General features: G+C 37.1%; 1 protein-coding gene across 11 annotated transcripts in view; it reads left to right on the forward strand.

Moving 5' to 3' along the window:
• The window catches only part of UTRN (utrophin), a 508,091-nt gene that overhangs the window by 242,852 nt on the left and 251,334 nt on the right, over positions 1-13,905 (forward strand). For all 11 annotated transcript variants that reach the window (XM_089922090.1, XM_089922091.1, XM_089922085.1 and 8 more), the window contains 3 exons: positions 1,817-1,934; positions 5,263-5,468; positions 8,179-8,333. In XM_089922090.1, the coding sequence (XP_089778216.1) occupies positions 1,817-1,934; positions 5,263-5,468; positions 8,179-8,333 (479 nt within the window). The remainder of the gene's footprint in view (positions 1-1,816; positions 1,935-5,262; positions 5,469-8,178; positions 8,334-13,905) is intronic.

Genomic DNA, 13,905 nt, shown 5'->3' on the forward strand with positions numbered 1-13,905 from the left:
TATGATCTAAAACTGGTATCATAAATCCAGCCACATCACTGTAAATGTAAACTGATGGTACATTTAATGCCTAGTGTCATGGAGAATAATTTGTTGAAGCGCCTTTTCAACTTATATTTCATAATGAGCTTATTTGTTTAATTGCTGACATCGTTAAGTGAGAATCTCCTGACTATAGTTTTATTTCTATACATATGCCATCTACTCTCAATTTGTAAAGTTCTGTTTTCCACATTCAGTGTGTTTTTGGTACTGGGCTGTGTGCTGTCTAGGGATATTGAAAAGAATATACCAGATAGAAACTGGGAATGAACCATGAAATAATAACAGCTCTTGCTAAACACTTATTAAGTGCTTAATGTATGCTAGGTATTTTTCTGAGTATTTTACATGTGTTATTTCATTCACTTTAATAATCTTTTGAGGTAGGTATCAGTTTTATTCCCATATTAAAAACATGTGTGGCCAGGCACAGTCTAATAAAAGCTGCGGGACAGGTACACGCCACCTGTAAGGGGGAGCCAGAATGAGGAAAGGGATTACATCCACAGTGAACAAAGGCAGACTACATGGGATTTTGACATTTAGAGACAAAATAAATGGCATTCCTGGTATAGGGACCAGGGTGAATAAAGACATGAGGTGGGGAGCATGAAGGATATTGGGTCAAGAATTGTGCAGGAAAGAGGTGTAGTAGGAAGTAAGAGAGCAAAGGCAGCTCAAGTTCACATTGTGAAGGAGCTTGTAGACCACGCAAAGCTCTTTGGACGTTTAGTCTGTAAGCAGTTGCCAAGCATCTTGTTTTTCCCTTTTTCTTTTTTAAATTGTGGCTGGAGACTGATGATAACAATGCTCTGCTTGAGTAAGAAGACTGGGAATTGTGCAAGAGATGCTTAAAACAAGGAGAAAAGCCTTTGCTGAGGGGCTGAGATGACGCTATTGCAATTAGCAGAAATCAGGAACAGAAGAAATGGAATGTGGATGAGGGTTTGATTGATTTAGTTTCAAATGTGTTGTGTTGAGAGGCCCTTTTGCCCCTTAGAAGGAAATGATCAGCATTCATTGAACTGTCTCTTTGCGATTCAGGATTAAAAGTTGTGAATAAGCCATTTAGAGATAATATTTGACACTGTAGGAGTAATTGAAATCTGAAAAATTAGTGAATTCACAGAGGAAGAGCTGGGAGAGAATCTTTGGAAATTGTGTTTTCTAATCTTTAAGGCTATTAGTTCTATACTTAAAACACACCATTTTTCTGATATTGCTAACTTTTCTCCCATATTTATTAGTACTAAGAGACACAAACTTTCTAGAGCAGCAGTTTTTCATGTCTAAGATTATTTAATTTGCATTTATTCCAATTAGGATTTTTCTAATACTTTACCTCCATCCCTGTAGATGCCATTAATTTATGTTCATATCTGATGTAGGACAGAAATGCAAAGGATCAGCTGCAGACATCACTACTGATGTTTTGAAAAAGCACTTTTTAGTTTTCAAAGAGATTTTCTTCGTTTAATTTCTTCAGAGTTGATATAGCTGAACTGCAAGCATTTTATTATTTCTTTTTGTGAAAATAAAAACACAGAGAGGTAAAGTGCCTTGCCTGGTGATCCAGGTGATAAGTGGGAGAGCTGAGACTTGAACCTAGGACCTCTGACTTCAATTCCTGCACTTTCTCCACTACATCACTGATGCATCACTATCTCTTATAGGAGGAAAACAACAAGTTTGATGTCAACACACCAATTTTGCTTTGTTACTGTTTTATCATATGGCTTATTAATCTATTTTAACACTCATTTTGTCTTAACAGATCACAAAGGCTGACTTAGAACAGCGCCATCCTCAGCTTGATTATGTTTTTACATTGGCACAGAATTTGAAAAATAAAGCTTCCAGTTCAGATGTGAGATCAGCAATCACAGAAAAATGTAGGTTTTTAAAAAAATTATATATCATCATTCACTTTCCCTGAAAATGGTAACACATACACACACACACATACATTTTTGAAGATTATTCAACCAGAAATTAATATTATTTGATAATTTGATATTTGATACTCTATTAATAAAATAGCTTTCCCTTGTTTTTTATTTTTTGTGAACATTGTCATAATTCCCTTATGAATTCCTTAAAGTATTAATATCATTACTTTTAAGTAATTACTGATACATTGAAGCTTTTTTCTTTTAAGTTAGAGTTTCTTTTAAAGGAACCAAAAAATACAAAAGTTAGAGAAACCCATAGGAATGCAAATCCATTCTTCTGTTATATTCACTGAAACCAAATCTTACTGTGTCTCTTAACTCATCTTCTCAAAAGTCATTCCAAAAATATTTATTGAGCAGTTACTATACACCTGTGTGCCTGGCACGAAGTTGGGAATACTTTAGTTAAATACAAAGTAAAACAAAACAAAAAGTAAATACAAAACAGCAACAACAAAGTTCCCTGTTTCAAATTTGCTTTCTGGCTTAAAAGCATCCGTTAAATCTGTATGACATACCAAACAAAGTCAAAATTCTCAAGAATGTCACATAGGGGCAATCACTGTCTGCTTTCATCACTCCCTTTCTCTCTTTAGCCCTTAGCTCTGTCTGTAACTGTTCTGTATTGTATATATTCTTTAAAATGCCCTGACATTTCTTAGTCTCCTTACCTTTATTCACATTTTTTTCTCCTTGGCCTCTCCCCAGGTGAAATTCTACTCAGCAGCTAAAATGTCACCTCCTTTGTGAAGTCCCTCCCACCCTCTTTTAGTCTCTGGTGAACTGTATTTTCTGTCTTTAGTTCCTGCTGTGACCTTTTCCCCCATAATTTCGTTGTAGATCTCACAGTTAATTCTCTCTCCCCTCCATAGACTGTAAATACCCCTTTTTGGCCCTGAGGCCTCCCCCAGGGCCCAGTACCAATTAGTTCCTTAATAAATATTTATTTGTGGCAGAATATAAACTGGAAGGTATTTTATTACCTAGTCTAATATTTCTGAAGGAAAGTCAACTATTCCCCCTATAAAAACTGTTTTGATTTCAAAATAAATATTGCAGCAACAAGGTTATTATAAGAGATGAGTTAGCAGAGAACTTTTAGTGTGTCACAGTATTGGTTTATTTTTACTAAGTAAGCCATTTTCTTTCTTTCCCCCGTTTTTTTAATTTTTATTTAATTTTTATTTTTTTATTAACTGGTGGATTGCTTCTGCCTATCAAACTTTGGAGTGACCCTGTTTCCCATCACATGGCAAAGGAGCTTCTCAGCTTTGGTGACACCAAACTATTTACAAAGTCTTCTCCACTTTGCTTTTTCTACCATCTTTTGTTTTTTCCTCCACCCCTCCTCTCTGTCCAAAGTTTGCTTTAAGGTTTTCTTCTCCCGAATATCTTCCTTTTTCAATTTAACTCCCTCTTTTTTTTTCTCTCAGTTTTTTCTGGTATAGAGGCTCCATGGTCCATATCATTATTCATTATATGAAAAACCACCCTCAGCCAGAGGGTACTACCAATAGTAACTTGCTTTTTGCACTTATTTCCAATGAATAGGATAATTTGCTTATCTTTTATGATAAACCTCTGATACTTGCTGTCACTTGATATCTTTAGTTTTATTTGTTCAGTATTAAAGGATTCTATTAGTTATAGTACTTTATGTAACTTTGTAACTGACAAGTAAACCATTACAATAAATTTTCCCTCTCCCTAAGTTAAAACGTAAGCAATTTATTTAAACTGTTGGATAAGACAGCATAAAATAATCTCACTGAACAATTTTTTAGAATTATTATACATAAGTATAATTTACATTTTTCTGAACAGTCTTAAACTGAAAGCTCTTATGGTTTACTATAACCCAGTATTGTTTGAAGAATTTTACCGAATGGTCTCATGATGACCTAGCTGCAATTTTTTTTTTTTTTTTTCTGTTTTTGCGGTACACGGGCCTCTCACTGCTGTGGCCTCTCCCGTTGCGGAGCACAGGCTCCGGACATGCAGGCTCAGCGGCCATGGCTCACGGGCCCAACCAGTCCGCGGCATGTGGGATCCTCCCGGACCGGGGCACGAACCCGCGTCCCCTGCATCGGAAGGCGGACTCTCAACCACTGCGCCACCAGGGAAGCCCTGCAATGTTATTTTTTAGTTAAGTTCTTCTTGGCCTGGTACTTAACTATAGCCCTTCAGTCTTTCTGGCATACAAGGCATCTTCTAGAAATTTGTTTCTAACTTTCTACCTACTTATTACGAATGGGTTGTTGAAGATATTTAAAGTTATTGCTTACTAGTACTTCAGTTCAAATCATGAATTGCCCCTGAAGTAATTAATCAAAAGTTTAAGTTTCCTTAGATTTCTTTTTCCTTGACACATGTTAAAAATACAAGAGGAAAGAAAGTAGGGGAGAGAAAAGGAAAAGAGAAAGAGACAGAAACAGAGAATGAAAGAAAGAGAAATAGAAACAATAAAAAAGAGAGAGGAAAAGAGCCAATATGGATTTTTTTATAATAAAAAACTGCTGGGTACCTAGAACTTGAATCTAATTTACTTTTAGCACTTCTCTTGAATATATAAAAACACTTCCTTTTAGAGAGGTTTCATGCTACAGTAAAACAAATGTGAAAAGTATTCTTAAGTATTTTATTTTCTTTTAAAATCTATACTTCCTTAGAGGATGACAAATGACTATATCTTTGGTCATAAAGTTCTATCATAATGTACTGTTAAAATCTGCCTTCTTCAAACCAGGTTCTGTAAATATAAATTAGGTAGGAATTTATTTTCTTTATAATTTTTAGTTTGTCAGTTTATAATAGTCAGTATCTTTATTGTGAGATATTTTTTTTTTTTTTTTTTTTTTTGCGGTACGTGGGCCTCTCCCGTTGCGGAGCACAGGCTCTGGGGCGTACAGGCTCAGCGGCTCCGCGGCATGTGGGACGCTCGCGGACCGGGGCATGAACCCGTGTCCCCTGCCTCGGCAGACGGACTCTCAACCACTGCACCACCAGGGAAGCCCTATTGTGAGATATTTTAATGCATTTAAAATAGAGTTTAATTCAAGATTTTTTCTTCAAGGATGGTTTCAGAAATATATCAGTCATACAGTGTGGCAGACGTAATAAAATTCCTTTAAAATGTATGTACCATTTTGCCTCCTTTCTCTTTTCTATATATAACCTTATTTGTGATGAATTTGGTATCAGGTATTTTTTCCCTTTCCTGATAGTTACTTTCTGGGATTTTTAAAAATATATATAATACCTCCTCCAGTGGAAAAGGTCAAGAACCAGTGGGATAGCACCCAGCATGGTGTGGAGTTAAGACAGCAGCAGCTGGAGGACATGATTATTGACAGCCTTCAGTGGGATGACCACAGGGAAGAGACGGAGGAGCTCATGAGAAAGTATGAGGCTCGCCTCTATATTCTTCAACAAGCTCGAAGGGATCCACTTATCAAACAAATTTCTGATAATCAAGTAAGACTCATTAGATACTTTCTGGCATTATCAATTTGTGGGATGTACTTTTTTTTGTTATGTTGCTAACTGTAATTTTTAGGACCCTTGTCATAATGTTTTCCCAAGTGCTTAGAATGTACACTGAAATTTATATAAAGAATTTGACCAGGAAAGTTTTTGAAAATTTTCTGGAGGCATAACAAATAGAAATGTACGTGTATCCTAGATTTATAGCTCACTGACTCCTTGCAAATGGAACTCACCCATGAACCAGCATCTAGAAAGAAAACATTTTCAGGATCCCAGGAACCCTCCTTTTGTTCCCTTCCATATCTACCCTGAAGGTATTTTTTTATTTATGAAATCTCCTGAGACTTTCATTTGAGGGCTACTGTAGTGAACAAATCAAGTATTAAGTAAGTTTAGTTTCTTCTAGTACCTTTATAACCAAACCATTTCATCAATATCATCATAGCAGGTATCTTTTTTGTGATTAGTTGGACTATAGAGTTGATGATATTGAACACTTGTGGTATTTTTAAAGTGCTATTTTAAATCTCTACAGTCATAGAAAATATTCTTGAGTTGGAGGTTATGGCTGTTAGGTTATACTTTGGGGTAACATTTATTTACCCTTCAGATAGCCTAAATGAAAGTGTACGCTTGTGAAGAATATAATAAAGGATATACGGGAAAAATCTCAGACATGAGAGTAGTTTTTATTCTTGAGACATGTAGGCTTTCCATGGTTACAACTTAAAAAGCAAGTGGCCAGGTATCCTGGTTTCCTGGGTCATTCTCTGTGTTTATGCTATCTGCTGAATTGTCTTCACCAAAAGACTCAAAAGTAATAACCAGCAAAGCTCCCGGACACTTAACCAGAGGAATACAGTTAAAAGTGGTACCAGTGTTTCAATCATCATATTCAGAATATTCTTTTCTTTTTTTTAATACATCCTAATTGGAGTATAATTGCTTCGCCGTACTGCGTTAGTTTCTGTTGTATAACGAAGTGAATCAGCCATATGCATACATATATCCCCATATCCCCTCCCTCTTGAGCCTCCCTCCCACCCTCCCTATCCCAGCCCTCTAGGTGGTCACAAAGCACGGAGCTGATCTCCCCGTGCTATGCGGCTGCTTCCCACTAGCTATCTATTTTACACTTGGTAGTGTATACATGTCGATGCTACTCTCACTTCACCCCAGCTTCCCCCTCCCCCTCCGTGTCCTCAAGTCCATTCTCTATGTCTACGTCTTTATTCCTGCCCTGCTACTAGGTTCATCAGTACCATTTCTTAAAAATGACTTTGGGCTGCGCTGGGTCTTCGTTGCTGCGCGCGTGCTTTCTCTGGTTGTGGTGAGCGGGGGCTACTCTTCGTTGCGGTGCGCGGGCTTCTCATTGCGGTGGCTTCTCTTGTTGCAGAGCACGGGCTCTAGGCGCGCGGGCTTCAGTAGTTGTGGCTCAAGGGCTCTAGAGCGCAGGCTCAGTAGTTGTGGCGCACCGGCTTAGTTGCTCCGTGGCATGTTGGATCTTCCCAGACCAGGACTCGAACCCATGTCTCCTGCATTGGCAGGTGGAATCTTAACCACTGCGCCACCAGCGAGGCCCTGTACCATTTTTCTTTTTTTTAGATTTCATATGTATGCATTAGCATACGGTATTTGTTTTTCTCTTTCTGACTTACTTCACTCTGTATGACAGACTCTAGGTCCATCCACCTCACTACAAATAACTCAATTTCATTTCTTTCTATGGCTGAGTAATATTCCATTGTATATATGTGCCACATTTTCTTTATCCATTCATCTGAGGTATCACCTCACACGGGTCAGAAGGGCCATTATCAAAAAATCTAGAAACAATAAATGCTGGAAAGGGTGTGGTGAAAAGGGAACCCTCCTGTACTGTTGGTGGGAATGTAAATTGATACAACCACTATGGAGAACAGTATGGAGGTTCCTTAAAAAACTAAAAATAGAGCTACCATATGACCCAGTAATCCCACTACTGGGCATATATCCTGAGAAAACCATAGTTCAAAAAGGAATATTCTAATCAGCAGTGTAGTTCTATTCTGGAACTTTAGGGTGGATTTTTCTGCTAGTCGCTACAAAAATCATTTTAAGAACATTCATTGGTCATTTAGATTTCATGGGGAGTATCTTGATACAAGAGCTCTCAGAGGTGGAAAAAAATTTATCAAGGAACCAATGCCTATGGACATACAGCATCAATTTAGTGTATTCAAGCAACTCTCAGTAAACCTTGCTTAGCTACTGGATCCAGCCAAGCAGTTAACTTTGTAAACAGTGATACACAGTGATCCAGGGACAAGAAGACTTCCATGTTGTTGCCCTTTCCATATCTTCAAGCACATATAGAGGAACTAACTCTATAGTAAGCTCATTCCTATAAGATACATGTTCCTGTAAGGATCAGATATAGCAGTAGGAATGAAAGAAGACAACTGGTTTGAGGAAGTAAAACATATCAAAGGAGAAAAGACAGTAATCTTTTAATGTTATCTGCTATGTACCTGATCACTTTTCACTTCCAGAATTATTTTTGTTTGAGCTTACATGCAAGAGTTTGTTTTATAATTTGATTCCTTCTTTTGATATCTGTGTCTAAAACATATTAAAACCTACTGGAAGGACCAGTGTTTTGGTCATACTTGTTATTGAGTGATCCGGTCTAACAATTACATCTGAAATTACACCTTAGATGTTGCTTCAAGAACTGGCTCCTGGTGCTGGTATCGTAATGGCATTCGATAATGTCCTGCAGAAACTGCTGGAGGAATATGGCAGTGATGACACGAGGAATGTGAAAGAAACCACGGAGTACTTAAAAACATCATGGATCAATCTAAAACAAAGGTAATGCTAAGGCCCTGGCAGCTGTATGTATGTATGTTGTCAAGTTGATAATTTTTTTTTTTTTTTTTGCGGTATGCGGGCCTCTCACTGTTGTGGCCTCTCCTGTTGCGGAGCACAGGCTCCGGACGCGCAGGCCCAGCGGCCATGGCTCACGGGCCCAGCCGCTCCGCGGCATGTGGGATCTTCCCGGACCGGGGCACGAACCCGTGTCCCCTTCATCGGCAGGCGGACTCTCAACCACTGCACCACCAGGGAAGCCCAAGTTGAGAATTTGATTGCTTTGGCTTTCTCATGGAAGCGTGTGGAACAGGTCACATATTTTATTATTATTTTAAAATTTTTATGCTGTACTTAGTATTATCACACTTAGTACAGAGTGTATATTTATACATTAGGTACTTGAATTTCTGCAATAGAATTTTTCCTTGAATGAGTCTAAACCTTGCCCGTGATCATTTTATGTGTTCTGATTTTCTTATGCCTCTTGAGTACATTTTGTAGTACTCTGATGGTAAGGAACCCTTAGGTATTACAGAGGCATCAGGGTAATATTATCCCTAACGGTAATTAAAACAGTATGCTATTTGGTGAGGTCATCCTCGGTTTTGGCTGAGGACACATGGATCCACACTAGTCTCCTGAAGTATACTAAGTGTATGTTGGGCTTCAACTAACTTATTATCTTTTCTTTTCATTACTTTATCTCGTCAGTAAATTTGGAACAGTCTAAAATAGCATACGTGTTTATAAGAGAAATTTTTCTGTCACTTGAGCATCTAGACTTTGAGGCACTTTTAAACAATGGTCAGCATCCTTTAAGACTGCATGTTTATATTCATCATCGTAAGACACTGTTTGCTTCCTGCATAGTACCGTGAATACCTGTGTCTGAATGAAATTATGGTTTCACACATCTTGAATATTCAGATGCAACTGCCTGAAAGCTAACTTGATATCAAAACCACATTTATTTTGCAGTGAATAAAACGGATAATATCAGAACACTTTATGATATATATTACTGGTAATAAAGTATGGACAAGCATGTAGTAATGGTTTGATATGGAGGTATTTTGTACATTTTTAGAATGTCATTTTTAGTTAGAGTCTCTAATGTACATTTGGGGAAACTCAAAGAAAAGAATAATGAGTCAGTATGCGAACATGAATGTGTTGCTGCATATCCCTAGGATTCTGGAGAATATAAAGACAAGGATAGCAAATACAAAACTTCAAAGTGTTTAAAGCAGAATATAGTTATAATATTGGTCTTTCTAGCATTTTAGTACAACTGCTTTTCTCTTGTTGTAACAGGTAATTTGGATATAGTAAGAATCCCAAAACTAAGGCAGGGAAGAGGAGGAATTAAAAACAGCTTTAAAGTACAAATTTCTAGTTACAAGATAATTTCTGGGGATGTAAGATACAGCATGGTGATTATAGTTAACAGTACTGTATTGTGTATTTGAAAGTCACTAAATCTTAAAAGTTATCACAAGAAAAATGTGTAACCATGTTTAGTGATGGATGTTAACTAAATTTACTGTGCTAATTTTGCAATATATGCATATATCAAATCATTGTTGTACACCTAAGGCTAATACAATGTTGTATGCCAATTATATCTCAGTTAAAAAACCCAGCCTTAACATTAAGAGAGATCGTCCTTAAGCATACTTTATCTATGTGTTTCCACAAATTCAGTCTACTGTAAGAATTACGACTTTGTTTTTATTGTAAAGAATACCAGAAAAATTGATCACTTAGGAATGTGTGGCCAGCTTTGTTTAGCAATTCCAGTTCTTTTTTTGCTTTTACTTTGTAAATATTTTAAGACAGCCTACAGCAGTGGTTAGATTAGATGGAAGAGGCAATTAAAGATGAATTATATTCCAGGGTGATCTTTCATTTATCATAGCTAAGACAACCACAGTGTTCCAGTTTTATGGTAGTTACAAGTCATTGTCTTTATTCTGTTTTCTTTCTGCGTTTTAGGGGACATAAGTAAACATGTTAATATTTAGATATGGTTTAGGTATGTTATTATCTATAAAGCAGAGAAAATACAACAAAATTGTGGCTCACGGGATCCCATCATAGTGATAGCTGGGTTTTCTATGTATTGCCATAGAAATTTTATCTTTTAAACACAATGATATTTACAATTTCTGACTGTTTAATTGAAGATCTTCCTGAAATATACAAATCTTTCCTTGCCTTCTTTAGCAAAGTACATGAACCTATATTAAACATTCTTTGAATTCTTGGCATTATTGTTATGAAGAGAGAATTAAGGAACTATAAGAGCTGTACCTGACCTTACAGTTCATTTAAACAAGTGTTTCTCAACCTTTTTTACATTATCCACCCCGCCTAAGGAGCCTTTTCAGATACTTGCCCACAGGACATTTTAATATCGTGGGTATCCTGTGTATCTGTTTCTGTACTTTATATTTATGCTTTATACGTAAAAAGAGTAGATCTTTCCCACTCCCCTCCGCCACCTCGCACCACCAAGAACCATACTTTCTTCCATCGAGAATGCTTACTCTAATGCTCCCTCAGACAAGTTAAATGACACGTTCAAAGGTACAAGGCAGAGCCAAGATGATATTTTTCTTTATTAAATTATGACAATGCTCTCCACGCTCTGAAGAATTGGTGGTGAATTTTTTCAGGCTGCTATGCTTTGTGAGATTTTGTGCTTCGTTTTTAGCGTATAAATTTTATTGGGCATCTCCTAATTGTCGGGCTCTGTGCTAAGCTCTTCACTTGCATTATTTTATTTAATCCTCTGAATACCCATAGGAGATAGGAAGAATTTTCATCAACATTATATCGATGAACAAACTGAAGTAGAGAGAAGTTAAGGAATACCCGAGATCACAGAGCTCATACGGGCAGAGCTGAGATTGGAATCCAAGCCTTTTTTGACTGTGCAGTTGGGCTTTTATCTTTCTTAAAAAATCGCTTTATTTTTCTTCTTTGCTGTCAGAACTTCAGCTATTGCTGATGACGTTTCTGAGTACACACCTCTCAGATCTTTGTGATTCTACTTACTGGTTCTTATCTGTGTTGAGTTTAGAAACCAGATCTGATTAAAGATATGGGGGCCTCTGCTACAAATAGATGTAACTCTCTCTAGTACATGGCCATTGTGCCTGCTGTAGTGGCCCTGGAGCACCTTTACACCATGGCTTTTCTCTCATCTCCCAGCTGTGTTCTGAATGTACATTGTAGTCAGCCAAATTCTGGAGGGGTGAAGGGTTATTATATTGCACATGGAACACTATTATTGCGGTATAATATATGAAATTTAATATCAGCATTCAAAGGAAATGTTTTGTCTGAATTGCAATTGGACTAAGTCATTTGGCCATTCACGATCCCTTATCTACCACCGGAAATCCAATACTCACTGATAACAGAAAGCTTTGAATTGACGTGAGGCTATTTATTATGGTCTTTATTTATCCCGCGTAGGGTGAATAGCCTTGTTCCTAGCTGCAGAAATATTAATGTGTTTGCTCCCTCAGGGCGTAGTTGGGGCTAACACGTCGTTTAGATACATTCATAATAATAGTTTTCTAATGTACAAAAAATGATTAATTCTTAAACATAACTAGCTCCCGATATTTTGGGTTCTGTAAACAACAGGTCTGTCTCTAACATTTTAAACTAATTGACATATCTTGACCACTATTCTTTTTGCTGGTGAAATTTTTTTCTTACATTTCTTAATGCCAGTTAACAAATTTTGTAGTGCAAATTGAGATAACGATAATTGAAATGGGCTTATAGTAACTTTCAGAGGGTAGATGCCTCATGTGGGTCAGAAATGTTATTTTAACCCTGGAGTGCATATGTTCATGTATATGTGTATGTATGTACACATACACACATACTTGCACACATACATATACACACACATAGTTATTTATGCTGAAACATTATGAAGGAAATGAGACAATATAACTTTATGTTATAAAGAATATCCTATAGATCATTAATTATTATGTATTTTTCTCTCTGCCCTCCATCCCCCGGAAGCCATCTTTTGCTGCCTACTTTAAGGCGTTTCTCAGTTTGTACAGGCAGGACGAAAAGCACACTGGCTGTGGTATCTGGCAATCCTTGATTAACATCCCGGCTTATTCACTTACCATCTGTGTGAACTTTGACCAAGTTATTTCAACTCACTGAATCTCAATTTCTTGGTTGTAAAGCAGAGAACATATCTAATGGGTAAGATTATTGTTAGGGTCAAGAATTAGGTATAAAAGTTCCTCATACATGGTATGTGCTTAACAAAAGTTTACCCCAAATTATTATGATCTGCTCTGTCATATTATGTGTTCCTTATAAATCCGTTGCCCTTTGGTCTGTTGTACAGTACTGTCTATGGTTAAATTAGCGGAAGGTTTAGTCATCGTCAGTTGTTTGTCTGTAGTCATTTTGAATAGTCTCGATTTACATTAATGAGAAAATAATTGGTTATCTGATTTACTGAGTGCGGTATAGATATTCTAAATGTTTATTACCAGATGAAACTTTTAGAAAATGCAATTTTCTTGTTAGTGTCTTAGTCTGTTCAGTCTTCTGTAACAAACTCCACAGACTGGGTGGCTTAGAAACTACAGAAATGTACTTCTCAAATTTCGGGAGGCTGGAAGTCCAAGATCAGGGTGCCAGCATGGTCGGGTGAAGACCCTTTTCCGGGTAGCAGACTTCTCCTTTCCCTATGTGGCAGAAGGGATAAGAGAGCTTTCTCAGGCCTCTTTTATAAGGTCATTAACCTCATTCATGGTGGCTTTGCCCTCAAGACCTAATCATCTCCCAAAGGCCGACCGGCCTCCTAATACCATCGCATTGGGCATTAAGATTTCAACATAGGAATTTGAGGAGGACAGATACATTCAGACCATAGCAGTTAGTAAAATCATCACAATTGCTGAATTTACATTGCATTTAAGTGTTTTCTGCCTAAGCAGAAGTGTAACCGTCCTGGAAAGAAAGGGTGTAGTATTTTTTAAAGTTTATTTCATGTGACAGCCACAAATACAGATTTATCTAGTGAAGGAACTTTCTTCTTTAGAAATGACACTGTCTTTCTAATTAATGTTCATTAACTTGTTAATAACGGCCTGCTGGACATGTGGAATGCACATAGTTTACAAGGGGTTATATAAATATTGTGTATACTAAAGACTGAATTTGTGAAGCCCTTGATTATTTTGAAAACATTACATTCCAAAAATTTGAATTTGCCTTTGATTGCTTTCCCAGTTATTTTTATTGTATATTTTGAAACTTTCATTATTTCTGTTGTTACTTTTTCAGCAGTGATTGTTTATTGTCCCAGCTGACTAATAAAAATGAAATGTTCTTCTTCAGCATTTATTCATTGTTTGATTTGGCCAGTTTCTTTGAGCTGTGGTCAGTGGAGATACTCATATGGGGATTGTGTCCTATGGCCTGACATCAACCTGGCCCATCCTTTGCACTCTTAAAATGAGTGTTGTAGCAGCTGTCACTCCCAAATTAATGAGCTTAGGTGAAAAGTACTGGTAGC

This window comes from Delphinapterus leucas, chromosome 12 (assembly GCF_059928025.1).
Source record: "Delphinapterus leucas isolate spDelLeu-1000000601 "Yukka" chromosome 12, BTC_Dleu_Yukka2, whole genome shotgun sequence".
Lineage (NCBI taxonomy): Eukaryota > Metazoa > Chordata > Mammalia > Artiodactyla > Monodontidae > Delphinapterus > Delphinapterus leucas.